This window comes from Amblyomma americanum, chromosome 2, assembly GCF_052857255.1.
Source record: "Amblyomma americanum isolate KBUSLIRL-KWMA chromosome 2, ASM5285725v1, whole genome shotgun sequence".
NCBI lineage: Eukaryota > Metazoa > Arthropoda > Arachnida > Ixodida > Ixodidae > Amblyomma > Amblyomma americanum.
Window position 1 is genome coordinate 51,903,435 of NC_135498.1, and position 27,421 is coordinate 51,930,855.

The window sequence follows — 27,421 nt, forward strand, 5'->3', positions numbered from 1 at the left end:
GTTTTATAATACTGCTTTGAAATTTCCAGCGAGAGCTGTTGGTCTCAATTCCAGAGGCCGTGATCGTGAAGATCAGCATTATGGTCCACTGAGAGGAGCCAGCGGAGTGGGGAAGGAAACTCTCATGAGGAGCACAGAGCGTGAAACTTGATGCGGCTTGTGCATCAAGGAAAGCGAGCGCGTATTCCGCCTGTGCATCTCGTGCTTACACGTGTACGTTATGAGCGAGCTGCGAGTGGCTTTGATGTAGCTCGGTGTACCGGAGAAGATAATGCATTCTGTGCCTCTTCTGAGCAGATCAGGCAGCTGCAATGCTGTTTTGTGGGGTGAGCGAGCAGCTGCTTGAGCTGCACTTCATGCATTTGTGGGTGCATCTTTGAGAGCACACTGACAACACGCTGCCTTGACACCATCAGCATACATTGTACGCAGCAACTACACAAACACTATAGTGCTGTTGTGATGGCACTCAGTGTCAGGCTGTTGGGTGCTCTTGTGCACAAAATTTACCAAGACTTCATCAGGCTGACATTGATCTTGCGCATGTACAAGACCATAATGAGCTTTTGGGGGTGAATGGATTTGAGCACAGCTGCAAGCTGCAAATTAGTAGATGGTTGGATGTCACAATAAACGTTCCAACAGCTTGTTGCTCAGTTATTTACTTTACTTCATTACAACCACTTACAGCTGTCACTGGACCTCTTAATTACTGAGTGGTAACTGGGCTGTCGGATTTTTATCCTCTATTGGCTGTTAGAGTGGAAATTAATATGCTTACTGTTTGCAAATTTCACTCCATCACAAGCACACTACGATATGTCATGACTACATGTTCTCATGTGGAAAGAGGCATCTCATTTGTGTCCCATTAAATTACTTTGGCAATAAAAAGCATCAGGCTGCAGTTCATGTTAGTGTGCCATGCATGGCCGCTCACTTTTTTTTTTTAAAGGCCCATACCGCCAATGTGCATCATGCTAGCTCTATTACCTACAACCTATGCACCTGAAGATGTTTTGAAGTTGATGCGAAGATCCAGCCCGATTCAAAGGGATAAAATCTTGGCAAGGTTTATTCTCTATTTCCACACACTGTGTACAAAATAAAATCACTAGACATGAAAACGTGTTCAGAGGCAAAAATTAACGCAGGTGAAAAACCCTCCAGGCACAGTAAGCCTCTAAGAAAGCATATTCATTATTATGATGTCTGACTGTGAAAATGAACAACTTATACTGTCTGCATCGTGTATACTCTCTATAAATTGGCCTGAAAGACGAGGCATGTGCAAGCCAGTGCAAGCTTTATTGTGCTCCTGTTTCTAGACTGACGCATAACATCTTAAAAGGCTGTTGGAACCAAAGTTTGTACGATGCCAAATGCACAAAAAGCAAGAAGTGCACACACAAATGAGCTGCACACAGAAATCAAGACTAAATTGCACAATTCCACGCTACTTATTCACTGTGAGCAGCAATTTAGACATTTCATGGATCTGCAATCGTGCAAACTTTTGACAATTAGAGCACCTGAAGAGTGGTACTGCAGAGAAAACAAAGCTGCTTGCATTAGTGTGATGTGTGTGGGAGAAGACACGCACAACAATGCTACTGAAAAACCTTGGTTGATTCAGGATTTTCAACAATGCAGTGCAAATCAAGTACATAGTTTTTACCCTTTGTTTACACTATGTGGCGCATGACAATGCCTGGACGCCCAGTAAGTGCTGAAGTCTGAATATTCAATGCATTTTAAGCTTCCTCCAGAAATGCTTAATTTGGGCCAGTGTTTTCTAAACATAACGCCTAGTTTTTAGCAGCAACTATAGCCTTGGTTACATGATTGTGAAAGAAGTCGACTCTAGTCAACTTTTTTTAGGAAAGAGCAGATTTTGAGAAGGCACGATTCATCCTCTACTCTCTTCCTCGACATTTTTGCACTTTCCCTCAAAAAGTGGACTCTAGTGGACTTCTGTCACATTCGTGTAAACTCTGCTAATGAGATGGCAAACAAAATGGGCTGCTGCTTCAGACACTGGTTCAGCGTGCAGTGCGGACTTCATTCCTTCATACTTGGTATATGAATTCAAAAAAGCATGTCTCAAGGGTTTTATACCTCTTCTAGATGTCGAGAGGATACAAAGTAAAATAAATGTAATGAACAAAACACCACTCCAGTGTGTTTTAGAGGCAAGCGATTGTTTTAACCCCCTAACGGACACACTTTTTTTGAAATGGTGGTCATTTAGTGCCTGTGCTGCCACCTGTCGGCAAACCAAAAAGGGGTAGGGGTTGAACATAGTTAAACAGAGTAGCCATGCTAAAGCAGGTGATCACTTTTCAATTGGGACACTTAATTATAGCTCCATTCTCTACTTAACATTTACAGATCGCGGCAAGTCCTCTTACCACTACCAGTGCAGCGGTTAACACATTCTCTGCAGCGTGGTTCACCGGTGGGTTACGTTATGTTTTTATTCTGTGCTGCCACGAATACCACGTCCCACGATGAAGCCATGGGATAGATTTTACAGTGAGGCCCTCCTCCTTGGACCTTACAGCAAAATCTGACCCATGACTTCACTATGTGAACCAGTATTCAAGGCCGCACAGCATTGGTAATATCGTGAAGTGCCAGTTACCGATGACGCATTGAACATGTTAAGCAATGCACCACTGTACTGGCAGGTGGCTGTTCCCATCACAGCTTCCGGTAGGGATTGTGCGACCCATGGTGCTCTTCCCAAGCAACCTCTCACGCACAAGTCAAGATGATAAGATTCTTGCTTGGGATTGGTACGTCTGGAGTAGTGCTTTCACACTAAAAAATGCCTTTGACGAGGCCTACTCGCCTTAAATTGGACACACACTGCCAGAAAACACAAGGCAAGCTGGACTTCTCAAGAACAAGGAATGGCAGTCTCCTTATGACAATAACTTTGGAAGCATAGCGAGGGAAGACCAAACGACGATGACGAGACGGGACAAGCGCTAACTTTCAACACAGTGGATTTATTGCAGACCAGGAGCATATATACGAATCTGATATTGCTAACGAAAAGGAGATGAAAAATGAAAAAAAAAAAAGTGCCACATGCCTTCATGCCATGAAATTGAGCTCTCCTTCATAAAGCCACAGACGGCCTGCTGACGCATTGGTCTCCTGCCCTTGCTATCTCACACGCTTCCTTGATTTCTCTGGTCGGGACAAGCAAGGGATGACAAGGTCGTTTCGCGGCACATTATTTACAATGGGCTGCCAGATGGCAATCTGTGGTGGCGTTGCCCAAGAGCACAACAATAAAGCGGGCAACATCGCCACAGATGGCCATGTGGCAGCCCATTGTAAGAAATGTGCTCGATAAGACAGTCTTTTTTTATCCGCACCGCAACTAGAGACTGCGACTAGAGAAATAAGGAAGTGTGTGATAGCAGGGCAGGAGATCAATGCGTCAGCAGGCCGTCTGTGACATCAAGGAAAGAGCTCAATTTCATGGCATGACGCCATGTGGCACTTTTGTTATGTTCTTTTCATCTCGTTTCCGTATATACTCCTGGTTTGCAATAAATCTGCTGTGTTGAAAGTTAGCACTTGTCCCGTCTCGTCATCGTCCTTCGTTCTTCCCGCACTGTGCTTCAGAGTTGCAATGAATTACCAACCTGCCCAAGCTACTCCCTTCCTTATGACAAGCAAGGCTCATCCAAGCCCGCTAGATTTAAATGCAGATACCCCCCACCCCCAAAAAATTCATGCACTACAGTATGCGTCAGCATCACATAACTACAGCGAGATGAACTGGACACAGAAGAAAAGAACACACAAGGACAAACACAGCACTGTTATTCCTTTCTTCTCTGTCCTGTTCGTCGCGCTGTAGTTAAGGAATACCGTCACCAACTTGCCCAACAACTTACCTTGCATTAGCATTAGCGTTCCCCCTTGATGGTGGCAGGCAACGTGATCCAGTCCATCAATCATCATTTGACATGCCATACTCCCCTCTCCACTTGCCCGATCCAATCCAGCCATTGCAATATATACCACATACACTGTACCCCTTACTACTATCCCCATCACTAGCCCTTTCCCTCTATCCACATTGCCTTCTCTCCACAGAGGCTTCACACACTAGCATGGGGGGGGTGCAATTCTAATGCATTATTTGCTCAAAGCTATGGCCAATAAAAAAATATATGGGACAATCAGACATGCTACAATTCTGTGAAAGCAGTTGCATTTCCCCTCCATGATTACTTTAATGGTTTTATTCTAAGCTGAGGCTTCACGGTTTGAATGCATGTACACAATGTGACAGCCGACAGCTACAAGGAGTCTAACACCACGGCACCATTTTTCTGAGGCTTCATGTTTTACGCAATATCATTCATCCCTTTGCTACTCTGAAGGGAATAGTAATAAAATGCTCCTATAGATTTCTGGAAGTCAGTCTAGGGACACTTGGTAGTGCAGCAACTATTCTAATTTGTTTCATACTGATTCAGTATTTTCAAACTTCACCTCTGTGTAGAAATAAACACCATTCAAAAATATGAAGCAAACCTCCTTTTTGTGTGCCATTGAGACACACAAGGATAAAGACCTTTGTGAACACACTGACACAAAAGCATCCATAAAGCGACCCTGAGAACAAGTGTATTGTGGCCCTGTTGTTAGTTCATCCAGAACATTGGTTCATCACAGAGCATTTTTCTCACCAGATTGCTCATACTCCTGATGATGAAGACAACCTCAACAAACCCCCCCCCCCCCTCGAAATTGCTGTCTGATGGCAAATGCCAGAGTAGTTTTCTTACAAAGACTGCCACTGGCAGCAACACCTGTATTTAGTTTATTCACCAATTTTAGCTTATAAAAGACCAGTTTCAGTGGAAGTAGCCTTTTTGACATTAGAATTCGGTAATCAACCACTATAGACCAACTTCAGTGTTTCGTCACTGTCCATGTAACTTTGCTCATGCGATTGATAAGTTGGGATGGCTTTGTGAAGGTGTTGATTTCTACAAGTCGAAGATTACAAGAGATGTCTAAAAACTGACATTTATTCTGGTATCAACATACTTACATACTTACATAAGATTTCATTAAAAAGATGGAAAACAACCAATACAGCTTAAATTTCCAATTTCCACATCCTCAAGACATTTATTCTGGTATCAACATACTTACATACATAAGATTTCATTAAAAAGATGGAAAACAATCAATACAGCTTAAATTTCCAATTTCCACATCCTCAAGACATTACCTTTGAAGTTCACAGCACAATTCTCAGCAAATATCCTTATGCAAGTTGCAATTGAATTATTTATCTGTAGCTGCTTAAAGACCTTTCAAGAGGATACTGAGCATGTAAAAGACTAGCAGGAGAATGTACTACTGCACAAGTTTTTAGTGAGCAACAGTTCAGACTTTACCATGATACGAAGAACTGAGTTTGTGCTTAGTTTCCTTATGCAGTAGGCACAGGCACTCAAATGTGCGCAATATCCAGGTATTCAAAAGGATTAGGAATGCCACTAAGTCAAGTTATGCCTGTATACTTCAAAACAAAGTCATGCTTATCAAATCAAAAGACATTTTGAAGAAACCGAGGTAACAAATCTTTAAACACTTCTGCTGACCTTTGGTGCTGTGTGTTCTTTTAAACCCTCAACCAGAGAGTGCACTTTATATTGAAACAAACACAAATATGCTCCCTAGCTAGTCGGGGGAGTCACTCTACCCATTCTAGTGACTTTTGGTGATGTGCATAACAGGAATGAGTCAACGTGTTCCTGCATTTTGTGCAGCATGTAATGCTGTGGTTGGTGCTGACGTCCTCAAATAAGCCAGCAGCATCAAATAATACACACCAAGTCACAAAAAGTTTCCAGAGTATATAATATTTATGCAGGCAGCTTTAATGTGCAGCAGCTTGCAAGCACATTCCTGCATACCCTCTAAAAATAAATAATTCCCAAATGTCTATGTACACAAGAACTAAAAAAGACAAGTGTGGCATAAGACAAAAACAAGTGATTTAAAAGCCTAAAATCACAAATTTTACACCCAGTCACTTAAGAGGGGTGTCTGATGTTGAAAAAAAATATTTTATAATGTAATCTCAATTATGAAATCTTCAGGGAACATGTATTTTTGCATGCCGATTATAAATATATCACTGATTTTCATGTAAAGCAATTCATTGATCACGTATGTTGTTATGCAAGTTGTTTGTGAGCAGCTTTCAAGAAAGTTTGCCCCAGAGAACATGCTTAAATGCATGCCATTGGCTTCTCTTGACAGCAAGGAATGAATAAGGGTAAAATTATCTCACTGCCTATTACAGAACTTTATTTATAGGGTACTGAAACTGCCACTTGAGATACAGGAATACAAGCTTTTTTTTGCATTTTTGAAGTGGCAACTTCAAAACCCTATAACTTAACTTTCATAATAGGCAAGAAAACAATTTTACTCTCATTGCATTTTTTTATGTCGAGAGAACCCATAACATACATTTCAGCAAATTCTCTGCAACAAATTTTCTTAAAAGCTCTTCGCAAAAAACTCAAGGAAAGTGCTCAAGGAATTGTTGTACATGAAATTAAATTGCATATTTAAAATCGGTACACAAATATGCATACACCCTGAATATTTCACAACTGTGACTACATTAATAAAACATTTTTTCAAGCCCCAACTCCCCCCTTAATGGAAACGGCCATAATAGTCGTCCTGAAGTGAATATTTACATCTATGACTGAATACAGACATCAACGCAATCATCGTCCTCGATGCCGAGCTCTTGTGGCGTGGTTTTCAGATCCACAAACTCGCCGTCAAACTTGAATGTGAGCTGCGAGAGAGGAAGGCCCAATTTCTCAGCAAGCACCACGGCTCCTTCCCTAAGTGGTTCCACCTGCATTAAAGTTGCACACATCTTCAAAGACCACGAAAAAAGGGAGCAGCCCAAAAATGCATGTTTACTGAGGGCGTTTCATTAAACGTTGCTACACCCAAAATGAGAAAGTTAGTTACTGACGATCCATCGGTTACCAAGACGACAGTGGCATTATTTTTTGCACCTTTAGTAATGGACTTTTTGCTGCTCCAGTACATATACGGCTGAGATCACAGAGGCACCTCACTCTGGATTGAGCATACAGAAGACAAGGTGGGCCATAACCTAAAACTTTTTAGTGTCGAGCCACAAAACTCACTTCGTTAGAAAGCATCTGATAAGCCCTTTCAAGTAGTATAAGCAAATGTACGTCAATTTTTCATAACGTGATGACGCATACGGCAACTGCTGCAGAGGAGTCTCATTAAATATAACTCAGGCTTATTTGAACTGATTGTACTTTGCCATCAACATCTGTAAATTAGGCTCTCCTCAATTCAAACTCTGCACAACTTGAACAGTATATTCAGTTGCCTTTGACTTCAAATTACTGCGTAATAAATTTTTGTGAATGCATATGTGCGGGCCATGACCCATAAAATTTCTGGTTTGGTTTATGGAGTTTAACATCCCAAAGTGACTCAGACTATGAGGGACTCCGTAGTGGAGAGCTCCAGACAATTTTGACCACCAGGGGCTCTTTAACGTACAACAATATCGCACAATGCATGGGCCTCAAGCATATCGCGTTCATCAAAATGCGACTGGCGCGATCGGAATCGAACCAGAGTTTTTCGGGTCAACAGCCGAGCCCCATAACCACTGAAGCCCCCGAGGCGGTTCATAAAATTTATGCTGCATTAAAACAAAAAAAACGGGGGAGCAAATGGTTTGAGAAGCCTCGATATGCTCTGATGCAGACAGCTGCCACGACACAGATGCATACATAGCACTGTCGCACTACGAACAGATGCCATACAGACTGCAATATGGAATGCCACAGGCTCTCGCAAAAATATAAATACTTATAATATAAGCATATTCATAAGTCTTGCTCTCTCAGCTTATCAGTTTCAGAATGCATTTAGCATTATACTCTGCGGGGACTTTCCCCCACGATGTCTGTCCCCTTTGATTTGCTTTCCCGCTATGCACCCTGCAGCAGCCTCGCCTCTAGGAGGGGCACACTCCGCGACTATCTCTAGTTAGTTACCGTAACTGACAAAAGAGGGCGCCAGCGTCGCAGCGCCACGAGTGCCATGAACAGCATGACTGCTGCGCGCGTACGTGGGGAGAACGGCACATTCTCTTCGGCTGGAGAACGTGGCTCATACAGAATGTTCGGCGAGAGCTCCGCTCTTCACTAGCGGGGCGAGGAAATTGCGGGAAGAACGTTGTCCCGTATCTCGTCCTGTCCGGCTTCGGAGCTTCCCCTTGCCTTAGCGTGGGCGAAAGTTTGCTCATAACCGTGCTGGTGAGTCAGACCACCTCGATTCCTTAGCGTATGTTGTTGCTAGCCAGCATTATTGACGCTGTAGCAATAAATGCCTATTTGTGTCAGCCACAGTGTCATTCCTTTGTTCCCTCAGAGCACGGCCCACTGTGGTTTGCGTGCGCTCGGAAGCACGCGCGATCACGGGGTGGGGTCCAGGCGGCTTTGAAGTGTGTCAGTTGCGGTTAAATGGGGGAAAACGTATTTATCCCCCCTATCAAAACCGCACAACTCAGAACTAATGTACAAAGATAGCACGTTTTCTCGTTACTCATGACAGCTACAGTGACCTTCACCACCAGACCCATGAGCAACTAAGAAATAACTTTTCCATGGCCCCGGGGCAGCGCTGCACACGCGGGCAAAGAAGAGGGTGGCTATGAATATGGAAAGAAGGCAGCGTGGATCGTTAAGAGGAAAAGGCAGCTTTTAGTGCACAGCTTGTCATGCAGTGAAGCCAACCTGACAAAAGCTTGCACGGTGACCCTCACCTGGTGTGGTGTATCATAATAAACCAACTGTATCATAATTTCAAAGAAATCATTGCATTTACAGTGTATTGGTAACAGGATTAGTCCTCTTATAATAGGCAGTGGCTGGTCCCAAGCACTGCCCACCACAATTTTGATGCAAGCAGGGTAGGCCCATCGGCACGTTACAAGTAGCACGCTGCCAGCATACAAGAAGGGGGTCATTGGCATGGATACAGTGCATTTTTGGTTCTAGTTCACTGATACTGTATTTAAACGATTGTAAGTCGACCTATTTTTCGAACTTTGAAAATCCAAAGGTGGGGGGTAGACTTAAAATCGAAACCAAAGCATCGCACCATAATAAAAAAAAAAAAAAGGCGAGGCAAATGAGATATCAGGCATGATACAGCATGGTTGCATTTCTGCTGCGCGGCTCCGTCACATCGCTCTTGGTGCTGGCCTTGAGCAGCTGCTATGTCAACGCGCAAAACCGGCATCCCCACCCCGCGCACGGCGGCCGATGGTGGCTGTCGATAAACAGCAAACCAGCACCAGCCCACTCCTCACACGTAACCGCAGATTGCGACTGCCGATGAGCAGGGGCGGCGGCACGATAACGCATTCGCGTTCTGCTCTTAATAGGCATCGTCCAAGTTTTTTTTTTTTCTCTCAACCGTGCACTCTGCGCTCAAGGGAGCATCGATAGTTGATGGAAGGGCCACCATTCCAATCGCGGCAGCACCGCCACTCGTAACCACAGCGGCGCCGGGGAGTGTCGGTAGCCGACGGTATAGCCGACGCCGCTCACACGGAGTTTCTCTTTAGCACTGACGCATTTCACTACTGCTGGCTGCGTATCACAAGTTTTTAATGCAGTGCTTCGTCATTTGTGCTCCTGGTCCGGTAAGCAACCGGCGCTCATTCACAGCTACATTCAAAATGGCTGTCATTCTTTACGCCAAAGAAACAAACAGCTGCGCGCCGGGCCGCAAGTTCGACCTTCGCAGATGTGGCAGCTGCAGCGAGGCAAAATTTTCAGCTGTTTCACGCGACTTCGTGATGTAACTGTTTGCGAAGTGTGGGATTTCACTGCACGACGATGTTAGAACGACGAGCTGTGGGACCGCAGCAGCGATTACGACGGCAGCGGTAGTGAGGATCATGGCACAAGTGTGCACGAGTAGTCCAGTGATTAATACATTTTCGTTTTGGAATGTGCCCAGGGACACGCCTGCGTGCGACAGCCGATAGCAGCTGGCGATAAGCGGAGGCCGCAGGACAGTGCTATCGCGTTCTACTATTAAAGACCAAGCGTAAACCACCTCCAAGATTTTTTTTTTTTTTTTTTTCCAGAAATGTGATGTGGGGTGGGTCGACTTACATTCGAGTAGACTTAAAATCGTGTAAATACGGTAAGCTTATCTACTGCCATTTTTTATATACATAACTATTTTGCAATCCCCTTTGATATACAGTTGAACCTCGATATAACGAAGTAGTACTTTTCGGGGAAAAACTTCGTTATATCGCGAACTTCGTTGCAATGAGGCTTTTGTCTTCCAGTGCCGTTAATGAAATTGTACATTCAAACAACAATCGTTGTTCTGTTTTATTCCGCTCACGTGCGTTCGTGACGATATTACAACCGATTTTAGAAGAAACGACAAGCAAATAGAGCGGCAAGAGTAGTTCAGTCAAGCTTCGTTACCTCGAAATGGCACATCTCAAATTATTGCTTTAGTTGAAATTTTCTGTAGAGCCGAGCTGCTCCCCGCGGCGCCGTGCATTTTGTTGCCCATTATGTTACAGTATTTTCTCAGTATTTTCTTTGCGGGTATCTCAAAATCTTGAATGAAATATGAAGATAATGCCACAAGTGAAAAATTAAAGCGAGCTGCGCGTGTTGCTGCGAAGACGTGCCACGAAGCGTGCGGCATCACCGAAAATGAAACCAAGCGGCGCGGAAATCCATTAATGGCGTCAAGCAACACTGTGGTCCATCACGTGCTCTCACGGGCTGATGGGAATGGGACGTGCAAGTAGGAGGCCCCACAAAATAGCGCAGGTAGTTAGGCTGGCTTTGTGCACCGCATGCGGGGCGGGACGCGATTTACTGTCAACTGGAACTTCGCAGGACAGGGCGTAGCGGAGGGATCCGAAAATTACGACCACATGGGGTTTAACCGGCGCTACGTCACGCAGTACACGGGCACCTTGCATTTCGCCTCCATCGAAAAGCAGCCGCCACGTTACCTGGATCAGCAGTCCAGCGCCGTGACCACCGAGCCACCGCGACCGGGCGAGATTGACGCGAGTTCAAAAACTAAGCATAGTTTAAAAACGAAGAACCTTTATTCTCAAATCTTTGCAAAAGGCAAGTGACTTCATGACTGCATCAAATCACATCATGATGCAGTGTGTGTTGATGCAGTCATGAAGTCAGTTATTTTTGCCTGACGTTTGCTCATGAGCGTCGGCGTTCGTAGGTGGCTACCGCTACCAATGCTTGTTCATGTTCTTGCGCGCCGGCATAACTCCGCAAAATGCCAATGGCATTGAGCACTTCTGCTGCTGTAGGCGTCTGCGTTGCCTCCTCAGTGTCGTCATCGTCCTCTACAACGGTTTTTTCTTGAACGCTTTCAATTATTGCGGTGTCGTCCAATTCTTCTGTTGTGACAGCATATTCATCACTGGTGATGAAGTCTGTAAGGCTTACATCCTCGGGAACACTGCCTTCCTCGCTCAGCTGCTGCCACGCATCAGCGAAATCTGACTGTGCAGGCGCCTCTCCTTCGCTCGCTTCATCGTTGTCTGCCGCATCCAATGAATCGCACACAGCTTTCATGCCAGCCTTTCTAAAGCAGTTTACAATAGTTTCCTTGCTCGTAGACTGCCAGGACGCAGATAACATTTCTATGCCCATAAACACGTCAATCTTGGTGTCGCGTTTAAGGCGCATGTTGAGCAAAATTCTCTCGATCATGCGCTTCTTGTAAGCACACTTTACGCTGTTTATTACACCTTGATCTAATGGCTGAATTAGGAATGAGCAACTTGCGGAAAGAAATTACAGCTCGACGTTTGACAGCTCCAAGTCAACGTGGTGCTGAACAGTTGTCCAGGAGAACGCAGATTTTTCTCTTCTGCTGCCCCATTTCCTCATCCAGCTCTTTAAGCCAGTCGCTGAACAGGGCTCGTGTCATCCAAGCCTTTGCGTTACTGACGTACTTGACGGACATCGACCTTCCAATGAAACAACATGGTCTTCCACTAACTCCGATGATCAGCAGCTTGCGTTTATCCGTTCCATCCATGTTCGCACATAGCAACACAGTTAGACGTTGCTTGCTCTGCTTGCCGCCATGGCAACGTTCATTTTTCAGACCCAGGGTCCTCTTCGGCAAAAGGCGATAGAATAATGCCGTTTCATCGGCGTTATAAATGGCCGCGATGACATAGCGGGCGAGAATGCCTGGAACGCGGTCACGAAGCCAATCAGCAGCTCCAATGGCATTTGCCTCCGCACTTTCACCGCTGATTAGTTTGCCAACGATATTGTGGCGCTCTTTAAAACGTTGTAGCCACCCGCTGTTAGCCTTGACTTCGTCACACCCAAGCACACTTGCAAAGTCCAGGGCTTCCTGTTGAAGTATGGCGCCACTCAGAGGCATGTTCTTTGCGCGCATTTCCATGAACCACGTGAATGTGGCTTTCTCCACGTCGCCGTACGTAGCCGCTTTCAGCCTCTTCCTTATCCCACTCAGGCCGCTGTCGCTGACAGCGCACAATATGTTGTCCTTCGCCTTTAAAATGGTCGAAAGGGTACTCAGCGTTATATCATACCTGTCCGCCACTTTCTTCTTCTTCTCGCCGGCGGCTACTTTGATCATTTTCGCTTTAAGATAAAGAGAAAGCACTTTTCTCTTCCGGGGCACACCACTCATTGTTGCACAAAAGAGCACCACGATCAGAGAAAGAAATGGCTTCTTGTGGCAGCGTGCCTTCCTGTGCCAACGAACGAGAGACGCTCTAGGCTTGGATTGGGTTGGATTGACAACGTTGCTCTGGACGTCGAAATGTCAGAGAGGGCACTATTTACACGTTTGTGCGCCCGGGGCGCCGCAGTGGGGTAACATTTTCCTCTACAAACATGTTTCTTACAAAATAAAATTTGAATATACTTCATAAAGTGGCGAAGTTTTTCCAAAATAGTTTTTCTGTGCTCCCAAAAGCTTCGTTGCATCGAAACTGCAGTGCGAAACCACTTCGTTAAATCGAGGAAAAAAACACATGCATTTCAATGGAAGCAAGAAACTGAAATAAAACAAAGTGTGTTCAACCGCGAACTTCGTTCTATCGAGGTTCGTTATATCGAGGTTCACATGTATCTGGGATGGACTGTACATATATTTTTATTCATTTTTCTCAGCTCTCAAACTACCCCCTCTCATTGTACCCCTATTCATGGTCGCGCTACATTAGTGTATATATGGTAGCTCCACCACTGGCAGAAATAATTTGGGGAGCAGCAGTATGAGAAACAAAAATCAGTATATATGCTGCGGCCACATTGATTCAAACGAATTCTTGCCACTCTGATCAGCTCTTCTCAGAGTTCATTTCAGTTCTTCCTATCCTTCATAGCCTCAATCAAAACATAATGTCATTGATGGGAGCACTTGCGGGCACTGCACAGTTATAACAGACGCAGGTTAAGAGTCACCACTGGCCACGGCCTGTATTTCACAACAATTCATTTCGCTTTTGACGCTGTGCACAGACACCTTGCGTTATGCCTACATCAAAACACTGCCACTGCAGCCGCGATTCAACCTGCATCCTCGTGCTTAGCAGTTCAGCACTCTAACCACTGAACTACAGCGGCGGGGGAACACTCGGAAATACTCACCATCCTGATTTGAGCATCCCTTTGTACGATAATTATTTTCAGTTGCCACACTTTTGATTTTCTTCATGTCTTTGCGGAAGTACTGCATTTGCATGAATGCAATGAGAATTTGATTCCATATGGAAATTAATGCTTTGCACGAACACCGCGTCTCTGTCCACGCCTCAGTACCATTTAAGAGGCAATAGTTCGACACATCTGACACAATCAAGTATGTGAAACCCCCCCGTGCCACCACACCTCCACGTCTTGTCCCCGCTGTCTGATGCTACATGCTACCCAGTTTTGCGAATGTACGCCTTTTTCGTCCCTTCCCTACTCCTTACTGCACTCTAACAGTCTTTCCTTTCACAGTGGCCCACACCGCTTCTTTTCACATTCATAGCCAGCTTTACACACCCCCCCGTGCATGCCACATCTGTAACCCAAGCAGACATACTGTGGCTCATATGCATCAATGAAAACAACACTACCAATGACTGGTGTTCTTGCTCAGAGAGATGTGTTACCTAAAGCGTCAAAGAAGAGGGTAAAGAAAACACAGCACGCTTGTACAAACTGTCCAATGGATGCATACGTTACCCATCCCACTCCGGCCCTGCCCATTAAGCTTTGAGGACATCAGCAACAGTATGCGGACAGGGAAACTTCAATGCCAGCGAAAGTTGCTACACTGCCATTCCGAGAGTGTTTTAATTTCTATCATTCTGACCTCAAGTGCCGAGGTCACCACAAAGGGAAGATTACGGTTTAGAACATCAGTCTGACAGGATTAATGGTCCCTTGTGACTAAAACCACTTACCAAACTGACTTCGACGTTTTCATTCTTCCGCTTGTTTGAGCACTGAAACTTTATGCATATTGTGTTCTTCCCCTTGCCTGTCTCCCTGTACTTTGTGATGACAGCTTCTGCAAGGGACCAACAGTAAATATAATCAACATGAATATAGTCAACAGCCATCAAGTTTAGCTAGTCAGACAATAAAATGCATCCCCCCTCTCACACATACGCTAGAACATATAAACTGACGACTGAAAACCTTGGTTTCCCTATATAATGTACAATATAGCCATGCACTGTGCTTACACTGGCTACATTTATTGAGCAGTGTACGCATGCACCGTAACTTCAGCAACGCACAAATAGAACTTAGAAGGGTGATAGTTTGAGCCAGTGGGTAATTCACAAAGCAGGGCTGTCTTGCTCTGTCACTTGTGCTCTCTCTTGTCCCTGCTTTGTGCGATATGGAACCTCATGTCATACAAAGAGAAGTATCAGTTGAGACATCTACACCTGAATGGCGTAATTAACAGGTGTAGGGGTCTGGGTTCCTTCACCCTAAACAGCAGTACCAGTTCACAAGCCACATAGCATGCAGTTATAGCCCCTTTCGAACAAGCTCACCTTTCAAGTCAAGCTTTGCCACGAACAGGCAGCTCACTGCTACGCACGGGTGTTTAGACATCTAAGCGAGTAAGCACAGCATTTCATATTGTTGGCTTACTCGCTTAGACGTCTGAACACCCGAAATTTTATCAGCCAGTTATTGCAAGTGAGACTAGCCCTTTGAATCTGCTGATGCACGTTGACTCTGCACATCAAACATGCAGCTCCAAAAAGTGCTCAGCTGACAAGAAACTCATACAACTATCAAGTTGCACTCCAGACATATCCCACTTTGCAAAGGCAATTGAGTGCAGCTTCACCCCGCAAGCAGTCATTTTGGAAAAGAGACTAACCTAAAATGTCTGCTGCTGCCAAATTAAGGCTCTTGGGGGTGTCTTCTGGTTGAACTTTCCGGTTTTTGCAAAGCAGTGTCACCTGGGACACATCCACACCATGCTCCTCAGCTACCTTCTCCAGGATGTCACTCAAAGGCGCTTCCTGTTTTCAATGAGAGCGAAAGCAAAGTGCACGTCACCACAGTGGCCATAGACAACTTGCAATTTTTTTTGCCTTCCCTGCAGCAGCATATCCACTTTTATGAATACTGTATAAGAGTTACAGTAGGCTCCCATTAATTCTTCCAGAAGCCAGTAGGAACGCACGTGGATGCCAGAATGGCGAGATGCCTTCTGAAATATATAAAAAGCCACAGGCTGGTGGCGAAGCTCAGAGAATGAAATTGTGGCAACAGCAGCCCTCCAATACTGCACATGTCCTCCTTTTATGGCACACTAGTAGTATGGTATCGCATCGAAAGTGTCAAGGATAGCTTACTGACAAATTACAGGGCTTACATACAGGTCTGACCAGAGTGATCAAAGAGAAAGACCTACCGGTGATGTGGAGTAGTTGAGCAAAGTGGCCTGACATTTGACAATGATGACCAGTTTTTCCCTTTTCACTGGTGAGACCACTTCGGTGCAAGAGATGCTGTCTGACGACTCGTCCGAGAGGTCAATGTAGATGGCCTCCTCTGCCTTCTGCAACTTCCTGCAATTATTACAGAACATATCAAGAGCAGTGAGAAAAACGCACTGCTTACAGGCTGCCTTAGCAGCACCAAGGCTCTCTGAAGGAACAACAAAAGGAAAATCGGAGGAAACAAGATGAGCTTGACTAACACTTTGCCCTTCACGAACTACCAGCATTTATTCCGCGCAAAAAGGTGACTGTGTTGTTGATAAGAACATTGTGAATTAAGTCCCCAATTCCATGCTGTGCCCCCCCCCCCCCAAAATAAACAACAATGATGCGATGTCATCCCTCCAGCAAACCAAGCAAAATACCTAACAAGCTGCTCGACGAAACAAAGAAGACAACTGAAAAATAAACTACTTTTCCTGTTGATCACACAAGCAATTGTTACAGCTCCAAGCTGGCCAAACATATGACATATAAAGCGAGCAACACTTTACATTCTGGCATCTCAACAGCAACTCACCAGCGTGCTATCCTGTTTTCGTGGCACTTCCCATCCTCGTCAAAAAAGGTGTTGCAGATGGCCAATCGTGGCCAGCAAAACAACCGATACGACCAGGCATAGTTATACCAAGATTCTCGAGGGAGCTTTGCTCTTACGCAATTTTCTGGTTTATTGAAGCTCTATTCTGCACAAAAATTAAATATTTTCTGTCTTCAACATCAATCTCTCAACCTAGTTAGACTTAGCATTCCCATTTAGTGTCACCATGGGTTCAGTTATGAAGAATTCAAGCCACTAAGAAGAACGAAGCCTTACTGCAGCATCTTCAACGTCTCCTTCGGGTGTTGTATCTCATCACAGGACTGACTTGACCCCGTGTCGGCTGCAGCAGACTTTGCTGACCTTCGTGACCTTTTGGTGGGACTTCCTTGACGTGTGCATCCAGTGCTACCTTGCGACCTGCAAGCAAAACCAGTTCACACATTTGGTTTCGCTGGAGGCACATGAAACTGCAACAACACAAGCTGCAGTAAAGCGCATTCAAAGTTCAAGCCTGGCAGATAAGGTTTGCCGCTAATAAAAACCTCGTGAATTGAATGTCACTGGGATTACGAAAAATATTCAAAATAACTAGGTTTTCGCATTAACCAAGCACAGCAAAAAAAAAAAAGGACCCAAGCAAAAAATTTGGTTGCATAAACAACGAAATTCGCGGAAACCGTGATATTGGACAAGCCTTGCGGTTACCATATACTGCCAGGTAAAAGTCTGCCACCCCCCTCCCAAACTCATAGCTCCTAGAGCAAGCTGCCGGGCTAGTTGGTGATGCATGTTGTAAACTTGGAAGCGCAAAAAAACCGGACGACGGACAGTGTAAGGAAACACAAAAACAGGTTCACGAGCGCTCATGAACCTGTTTTTGTGTTTCCTTACACTGTCCGTCGTCCGGTTTTTTTTGCGCTTCCAAGTTTACATCATAGCTCCTAATGGCCAAAAACATTTTTCACACCAAATACAAGTCTACGCATGTATTACCCCCCCCCCCCCCCCCCTCTTGCATCGTCCCGCTGCCACACTTTGCTTTGTGGTTACTTGTTTTGTAGTTACTGTGTTTTGCATGGAATCGCGGCACACATGCAACTCAAAGCAATAAACGCTTAGCAATGCGATCACAAGGGCAGCAGTCTGAAGGCAATGGAGATCAACAGTGAAACGGCGCTCCATCCTGTCCTCCATCCCGACTTACTTAGCAGCAAACCAAACTGCAAACAGTCCTGTAGTTTCGGATTCCGGCACGACGCATGCCTGTGAAATTGTCGGAAGTTCGTTCTCATGCTACTGAACCAGGCAACAGCACACAATTCGAATCTTCCTTAGCAGAACCAATTTGCATACAAATTAAATTTTTTTGATGCCTGGATCCCCATAAATCCCACCGTAAACAGATGCCGACGGGGCGCATACTCCCGCCACTCGTCCACTACCACCTTAGGTATATAGAATGGTTGTTTTTCCAAAGAAAGGTTGACCTACATGCGACGGTATTCAAGTAACCAGAGATGCCGGTGACCTAACCCTCCAACCCTGACACACTATTCAAGGAAACAGCGAAGGCCAGCGTTGGGCGCTATCAACCCATCGCAAGCACACAGCAAGAAGGCTCACACCACGGGGAAAGCGCAGGCACGCGTTTTGGCAGGTCACAAGCCATAGGTTCTTGTGCTGGGAGTATAGGAGCTGGGGTGCTCCAAATATCATGCATCGACATCGCTCTGCTGCGCCGCCTCACAGCTCCGAGGCGCCGTCGCTTCACCGGTTTGCGGCGAAATCTGGAATCCCCATGTAGCACCCCAGTCTTTGAATTAACTGGGCTGGTGCAGGCCGCCACTTCAAATTATCCGGTTAAATTTGCATTATAAATTATGGGACTGAACAAATTGTTTGATTTACCTGAGATTTTGAATTAACTGCGTTAGAATTATCAAGGTTTTACTGCATGCAGTGCATGTTACAGGCACATATGCGTTAGAGGCATATAAAGGACACCACACACAAGCACTGTTAAAAACTTAATTGAATGCTCTTGTTCAGATTGAAGACCCTGGTACACATGCCACAAAAGCAACAAAGAGGTCCTGCAACAAATACTGAGTACATGTCTCATTTGTACCTCACTCAATGTCAATTGCTTTGGTAACTGTAGAAGACCTGAAATGCAATGAATATTCAATATTTTAACCTGTTAACAACACCTTTGTAGCATGATGCCAGTACTGCATAGGCAGTTTGCAGCAGCAAATGAACTTTGAAATGCTATGTGCAAAGGATCAGCGATTTCATGAAAATGAAATGTGCAGCTTATACCAATGTATTACCTCATGTGCTCCATAGAAAGAACTATTTTTTACAACTCCAACACACATGGCAAAGCCCAGCAATGATCCAAGATGGTGCAGAAATCTTGGTCCAACCTTATCACCTTGAGCATGGATTGGTGCACTGAAGGCACATCAAGGAAGTACTACAGGGACACAGGCACATATGCATGCTTCATATTTTTTAGACACTCCACTGCACAGGATGATTTGCCAACAGGTGTTCAATTTGTGAAAAACTAAAGTGTTCTTCACCGGTCACCAATATTGGAGAGTCAACACAAGCGAAAAAACTGAAAACAAAGGCTATCAAGGCGCTCAAGGAACTGTTAGCCCCAGCAATTTAAAATAGCAATGCGTGCCGCTCAAATGAGACTGCAGTGCCCTGCCAGTACTAAAACGAAAGCACTGGTTCATGGATAAAGAGCTAGAGCACATAGCAGGTGGGCATGAATGCGTACACCTTGATGCATCACTAGGCTGTAAAGTACACGCCATAAGCTATCCATTTGCTGTTTATCACACATCTCTGTAGCACAAACTTAAATACACACAGACTCTAGAACTGCCACAGTAAATCTTCAACAAAACAAGAATCATGCAGACTCCACCTTGAAGGAAAAAAGCAGTAATGTATTAATTAAATGTGTTCACTTCACGGCTGCACTAGCGGTAGTATGAGTTCCTAAAACATGGTATAATATATGCATAACAACATGTAGCTTTGCAGAGGAAAGATGAAAGGCCGTACTCACAACACAACACAGTCCTCGTCTGAATCGCACTCGATGTCAACAACATTGCGCTTGCGGGTTTTTTTCATTTTTCTTGGGTGACTGGTGACAGATTTACTGCTCTGCTGGGCACCTTTCAAAAATAAAACAGCTTTCATGAGGACAACCTTAGAACAGTGCCCCTCTTATTGCACACACTTCACAATTAAGACCTGCATCATATTCCTTCTTTGAGTACCAAGACAGCATAATGTTCAGAGTAAAAAATTAACTGCCCACATATGCTGCTACTTCTGACCATGTCATTCTAGGTTAGGTTAGGTTAGGTTAGGTTAGGTTAGGTTAGGTTAGGTTAGGTTAGGTTAGGTTAGGTTAGGTTAGGTTAGGTTAGGTTAGGTTAGGTTAGGTTAGGTTAGGTTAGGTTAGGTTAGGTTAGGTTAGGTTAGGTTAGGTTAGGTTAGGTTAGGTTAGGTTAGGTTAGGTTAGGTTAGGTTAGGTTAGGTTAGGTTAGGTTAGGTTAGGTTAGGTTAGGTTAGGTTAGGTTAGGTTAGGTTAGGTTAGGTTAGGTTAGGTTAGGTTAGGTTAGGTTAGGTTAGGTTAGGTTAGGTTAGGTTAGGTTAGGTTAGGTTAGGTTAGGTTAGGTTAGGTTAGGTTAGGTTAGGTTAGGTTAGGTTAGGTTAGGTTAGGTTAGGTTAGGTTAGGTTAGGTTAGGTTAGGTTAGGTTAGGTTAGGTTAGGTTAGGTTAGGTTAGGTTAGGTTAGGTTAGGTTAGGTTAGGTTAGGTTAGGTTAGGTTAGGTTAGGTTAGGTTAGGTTAGGTTAGGTTAGGTTAGGTTAGGTTAGGTTAGGTTAGGTTAGGTTAGGTTAGGTTAGGTTAGGTTAGGTTAGGTTAGGTTAGGTTAGGTTAGGTTAGGTTAGGTTAGGTTAGGTTAGGTTAGGTTAGGTTAGGTTAGGTTAGGTTAGGTTAGGTTAGGTTAGGTTAGGTTAGGTTAGGTTAGGTTAGGTTAGGTTAGGTTAGGTTAGGTTAGGTTAGGTTAGGTTAGGTTAGGTTAGGTTAGGTTAGGTTAGGTTAGGTTAGGTTAGGTTAGGTTAGGTTAGGTTAGGTTAGGTTAGGTTAGGTTAGGTTAGGTTAGGTTAGGTTAGGTTAGGTTAGGTTAGGTTAGGTTAGGTTAGGTTAGGTTAGGTTAGGTTAGGTTAGGTTAGGTTAGGTTAGGTTAGGTTAGGTTAGGTTAGGTTAGGTTAGGTTAGGTTAGGTTAGGTTAGGTTAGGTTAGGTTAGGTTAGGTTAGGTTAGGTTAGGTTAGGTTAGGTTAGGTTAGGTTAGGTTAGGTTAGGTTAGGTTAGGTTAGGTTAGGTTAGGTTAGGTTAGGTTAGGTTAGGTTAGGTTAGGTTAGGTTAGGTTAGGTTAGGTTAGGTTAGGTTAGGTTAGGTTAGGTTAGGTTAGGTTAGGTTAGGTTAGGTTAGGTTAGGTTAGGTTAGGTTAGGTTAGGTTAGGTTAGGTTAGGTTAGGTTAGGTTAGGTTAGGTTAGGTTAGGTTAGGTTAGGTTAGGTTAGGTTAGGTTAGGTTAGGTTAGGTTAGGTTAGGTTAGGTTAGGTTAGGTTAGGTTAGGTTAGGTTAGGTTAGGTTAGGTTAGGTTAGGTTAGGTTAGGTTAGGTTAGGTTAGGTTAGGTTAGGTTAGGTTAGGTTAGGTTAGGTTAGGTTAGGTTAGGTTAGGTTAGGTTAGGTTAGGTTAGGTTAGGTTAGGTTAGGTTAGGTTAGGTTAGGTTAGGTTAGGTTAGGTTAGGTTAGGTTAGGTTAGGTTAGGTTAGGTTAGGTTAGGTTAGGTTAGGTTAGGTTAGGTTAGGTTAGGTTAGGTTAGGTTAGGTTAGGTTAGGTTAGGTTAGGTTAGGTTAGGTTAGGTTAGGTTAGGTTAGGTTAGGTTAGGTTAGGTTAGGTTAGGTTAGGTTAGGTTAGGTTAGGTTAGGTTAGGTTAGGTTAGGTTAGGTTAGGTTAGGTTAGGTTAGGTTAGGTTAGGTTAGGTTAGGTTAGGTTAGGTTAGGTTAGGTTAGGTTAGGTTAGGTTAGGTTAGGTTAGGTTAGGTTAGGTTAGGTTAGGTTAGGTTAGGTTAGGTTAGGTTGAGTTAGGTTGAGTTAGGTTAGGTTAGGTTATCAGTTGTCTTCAAATCTCCTGCAAAAAGTCATGTCCCCACTTGGCCTCACAAAGCTTCAACCAGCAAATTACTAGGCCATACTGTGCCAGCAACCAAAAAACATTGCGACTACTGCTGAATGCACTCTCAGAAAAATGCATAAAAATGGAAGGCCATCATTTGTTATGAAGACCATATGAAAGCAAGCAGTAGTCCTGTACAGAGAATTCTTGTTAAACAGAACTATCTTAATTAAAAGTTCTCACTTGTTCCAAATGATGCTTTGTTGCAGTCAACATCAAGCATATCGAAAACGCTCTCCTTCATTCAAACAAATTTTCGGTTCCCGTCGAGTTAAAAATTTCTTGAGAGCCAACCTTTCATATATAAGCTTCCACATAATGTGAAAACACTCAAGTGAACACGGAAGTGGCGTTTTCCACCTCTGATTAGCTGCTTCAAAAACTGCTAAATGATTAACTCCCCCAACCCCACAGAGAAACATGCGGGGTTTTAAATTAGACTACGAAGGACGCTGAAGTAGAGCACTCCACATCATTTTCGACCCTCTGGGACTCTCTTAAATTCATAGCTTTGACAGCGGCAGTTGCATACTTAGTGCCCTTATTGTGCAGGAACATTTGTGTCGTACAAAATGATTGATCAGGAACACAATAATGCTCAAAATAAGAACAAAGGCCACCTTGCACTACACTTCAGGGATTGGGAATGTGTATTAGACTTTAAAATGTCAACATTAACTTAAAGAATGCGTGAAACATGCTGCCTGCGAGATTATAAACTCAGAAAAAAAAAAGCACGGTAGGCAAAATGTACTATCATGAGCAACATGAGCGTGAAGTGAAAATAGGAGCACATGCTCGATAGTCTCCAACCCTTCTTGCAGAGATACGTGGCAGCAGCTTTCAGAAACAGTGGAAAAGGAGGTGTGTTCTTCCATTTCTCAGAAGCTGGCAACGCAGCAGAACCCTTTCCACAATGTTGTGAAAAACAATGGCCGTGCATCACCAAGAGGATGGTTTGAGGCTTCTGCCACGCACTCCGGTGTTCCTGCTCATATTGCTCATGATAGTATGTTAGCACACATTTCATTTTTCTCTTGCAAACGAAATGAAAATTCGATCACAACTGCACCACATACGTGACTCCTATGTCCAGTACATACGCCTATGCAAAATTCAGTTGGAGGTTCAGTGCTGTGTAGTTTCCGCGTCCCTCCTTTGTCTTTCTACCCTGCCACATTCCTGACATCCACAAATAACCTCAGAAGCATGCCACCCATGCACACTGCACAATCTGGAGTTGTGGCCAAAATCGGTGATGATTAAAATAAAATGCGCGTGAAAAAAAAAAAAAAAAAACCACTCTGGTGCAAGAGTGCTTTTCACCCCGTTTTTTTGCATACATGATTGTTGAAAAAATCCTGGCCAATCAAACTGGTTTATAGAACAATTTCCAGGTGATTCCAGCTGGAAACAAATGGATATTGTTCCATAAACCACTTTTATCAGTTAGACCCAGTTAAGAACTTTCTTCAAGTGCCACACGGCGGCTAATCAGATGCATTCTGTGGCACTTGAAAAAGTTATTAACTGGTTCTAACTGATAAAAGTGGTTTATGGAACTTTAGGAGAGTTAACTGCTGGGCTAGTTGGTGTTGCATACTGAAAGAAAAATTTTGCGCCTAACACACACCACACACCGTGGTGTCGTCTTCTTTCTGTGTGTGGTGTGTGTTAGGCGCAAAATCTTTCTTTCAGTAGGTTTATGGAACAATTCCCATTTGTTGCCATCATCAAAATTCGATGGAGACGAAACACTAGAGGCCCATGTATTGCGTGATGTCTAAATTATCCAGAGCCCTCTACTATGCTGTAATTGGAAGAAAAAAATTGTTTTGAGGAAAGGAAATGGCCCAGCATGTCTCATATGGGTGGGCACCTGAACCGCGCCGTAAGGGAAGGGATAAAGGAGGGAGTGAGGGAAGGAAGCTTGAGGTGCCGTAGTGGAGGGCTCTGGAATAATTGCGACCACATGGGTATTTTTAACGTGCACTATCATCATACAGCGCACGGGCACCTTTTGCGTTTTGCCTGCATAGAAACGCGGCCGCCGCGGCCAGGTTCGAACGCACTAACTCCGCGCTCTAACCACCGAACCACGTCGGCAGGCCCACTATGGCGTCCCTCATAGCCTTTGGGACGCAAAATCACAAAAACCAAACCAGGTTTGTCTGATGTAGTAAATACTCACTGCCGGCAGATTGCTTCATCTGCTCTGTCACCCGGGAAAGCAGATCCTTCGAAAAAATGTTGGCACTGAACAAACTGGCGTCGGTTTCTCCCACCAAATTCTTGATGTCGCGTAGGTGCGCCGGCTGGGTCTTCTGTCCATCCATGTCAGTTAGGCGCCTGATTTTCTTAATTTCAAGTGTAAAAGAAAAATAGAACGTCAGAATGAACAAATGACTTTCGTGCAACAGCGGCAACCAAATTTTAAAGTTACCAAAGCTGTGACACGGGCATTAACGGACGACGCGGGGTACAGATGAATTGCGCGCGCAATGTCGCGAATGTCGCAAATTACAACGTACGCACGCTCAACAGATAACTTATCGCGCTTACGAACTGCATTCTGAGCATTCCCTCTCATAATGTCAGCTGAATGCGCAGATGACTCCAAGGTAAAGAACAATTTCAAAAGAACCGGTGCTAATTTTCGTTACAAGACACAGAACATATTTGGCGCCGTACATACATACCTTCCAAAACCCACCAAATCCCTGAGCTTTGCTTTGGCCTTGCCGCCTTGTCTTGCTTTTCCGCTTTGGCTCTGGCCAATGCCTCCTGAAGAACATGCCTGAAGCGTCTCCTCGATTTCAATGGGCCCCTAGATCGCCTCAACATTGCGCAGACTGGCCGCTAGGCTGCGCTAAAGGATGACCCTTATTTTCGGTTTCAATGGCTGGGAGACTGTAATGCGGGGCGCCCGATCATGATGTTTCATCCTTTTTCGGGTTTTTAGCAACAACTTTTAGTTCGTTAACGACAAAAACATGTTTTTGGACGTCTCAACGTGCAGCAAATGCTTAAAAAGTCTAAGTTGACTTCCACATATTACTGAAAGAGGATTATCAGTTTCGAATTCGAAAAGCGTGGTGTGCGCCCCGTTCTATCATGCCGTTAGGACCTTTGGTCTGCTGCATAACCAGTAACCTTTGGACGGTTTACAACAAAAGAAACGTGTTCGAAACATCCATATTGCAGTAAGTGCTTAAAGTGGCTAGAAATGCCGCAAAATAAGTATTTACACTGAATGATGCATGGTCGTATATATTGTACTGTTGCCAATGGCAAGAAATAAACTACTTCGGACAAGCAAAAAGGGAACATAATTCATGAGATAGAATAAGGACAGGAGGAAGTCCGGAATTACCTGCTCAACTGTAGCCAGGTGACCCGTGGCAAAGGAGGACTGCATATGGCGCTCAATGGATGGAAGCTGAGACGTCGCGAAAACATGCCTGGGGAGCCTTTGGCCCGCAGGGGGCACATCCCTCATATCTAATGTTCTTAGAACTTTGCGAAGCGCGCGTCTGTTACAATCTTGCTGCGGAGCATTGCGAGAGATGCTTTGATCGTGTGAAGCAGATCTTGGAGAGGGCAGCCTATAGCCGCGCTGTTCTGGTCATTTTCCCGACGATCTTTCGCCGAACGGTACCTCCTTGAATAACGTTGACAAATTTAGAATAAACCCATGCCCTTCTTCTCTATTATTTTCGCTGGAAACACAGCTCACTAGCTGCCTGTGTGATGCACACGCGCACAGTGACGTCGGGAGTAACACAGCATGCAGGCCTGGTCACTAACCGGAGTTCTCCAAATGACAAGCACGTGCGTTGATGAAATGAGAACTAGAACAAGGGAAGTTCCAGTTCTCATTTCATCAACGCACGTGCTTGTCATTTGGAGAACTCCGGTTAGTGACCAGGCCTGCATGCTGTGTTACTCCCGTGCGTTGATGAAATGAGAACTGGAACAAGTGCACCGCCGCGGTGGTTCAGTGGTTATAGGGCGCTCGACCACTGATCCGGAGTTCCCGGGTTCGAACCCGACCGCGGCGGCTGCGTTTTTATGGAGGAAAAACGCTAAGGCGCCCGTGTGCTGTGCGATGTCAGTGCACGTTAAAGATCCCCAGGTGGTCAAAATTATTCCGGAGCCCTCCACTACAGAACCTATTATCCTTTCTTCTTTCACTCCCTCCTTTATCCCTTCCCTTACGGCGCGGTTCAGGTGTCCAACGATATATGAGGCAGATACTGCGCCATTTCCTTTCCCCAAAAAACCAATTATTATTATTAACAAGGGGAGTATCAGACATTGCGAGCAACGTGTGAATATTAAAAAAAAAACTGCGCTTGAAGGCACATACACGTGCGCACTTACAAGGAAAAATGGCATGTGTCGGTGCGATGAAGGCGGCGGAAATCGTTTCTTAGTGCAGTTTCTAGAATTTTCGGGAAAGAGGTTTCTTGTTGTACATCTTCGTAACTGCGTTCTTGTCTGTTATGTCAAATGCACGGTTTGTTAGCAACTGTTTGATGAACTTCTCGCATATAATATGCCGCTATCCTTGTTCTCACAGGCTATAGAACAGGCAAACCCACGATTTTATTCACGCTGTAGAGCAAGAGTGTGTCCAGTGGCCTTTGAAGATGCGTTCGGTCTTTGAGCATGATATCGACGAGCTTGTTGAGGCCCTGTAACACTCTTAAGAGCGCTGACATCAGTTAAAAGAGTCCACCCTTGTCTTGGTGGGTGGTCAAACTGTCAGTAGCATTTCCTTGGCTGGAAATGCAAGCTACGAACTGCAGAATAATTTGATGTTGTGTTTGCCTGTCATTTTTTTCTTCGAATTACCTTGAGCCGTCTTTCCCGGAGTTCTAAGTCGGCAGCAATTTCATGGAATGAAACGCCAGGCGTCTTGTTTCGCTGACTGGACATGCAAAACGGAACGCAACAGCAATGCAGTTTCACTCTCTACTCCCTCCGGCAACTGCAGTCATCGACGCGTTACGTGTCAAACGGTAACACTAAACACACCAAACAAATACTATAACAAACAGAGCACCAGAAGGCATACTTTTTGCTGTAACAGCAGTCACAAGAAAATTCTGTGCTGCCTGCGTGTCGTCTGCTAGAGGGTCATCTGACAGCGCCGCTATACGGCTGACGCGCGCTCTACGGCGGACAGAAAAACCCCTGACGCTTCAGGCATGTTCTTAAGGAGGCATTGCTCTGACGCTTCTGACGCTTTCGCGAAGCCGGCAAAACATTTTAAGCGCTATGATCGCAAGTGACGTTTTAATTATCTAGACAATATTACAAGAATAGATACACAAAATAAAGACAAAATATATTTTAAAAGCAATATTAAGTTTTATTGGTTTGAAAATAGTCATTTATGAAGAAAAATTCACCTGCATTGAGCACTATTACTATACTGTTACTACT

The 27,421-nt window shown here is 44.6% G+C and overlaps 1 protein-coding gene across 1 annotated transcript; it reads right to left on the minus strand.

The window, feature by feature from the left end:
- Positions 1–5,045: 5,045 nt before the first annotated feature.
- On the minus strand, positions 5,046–24,768 carry LOC144121222 (uncharacterized). The gene is made up of 9 exons (XM_077654317.1): positions 24,670–24,768; positions 24,162–24,327; positions 19,783–19,894; positions 16,968–17,111; positions 16,063–16,219; positions 15,523–15,667; positions 14,585–14,691; positions 5,232–6,925; positions 5,046–5,133 (listed from the first exon to the last, which is right to left on the minus strand). The coding sequence occupies exons 1-8, from the start codon at positions 24,763–24,765 to the stop codon at positions 6,761–6,763; spliced, it is 1,092 nt and encodes a 363-aa protein (XP_077510443.1). The 5' UTR covers positions 24,766–24,768; the 3' UTR covers positions 5,046–5,133; positions 5,232–6,760.
- Positions 24,769–27,421: the final 2,653 nt, after the last annotated feature.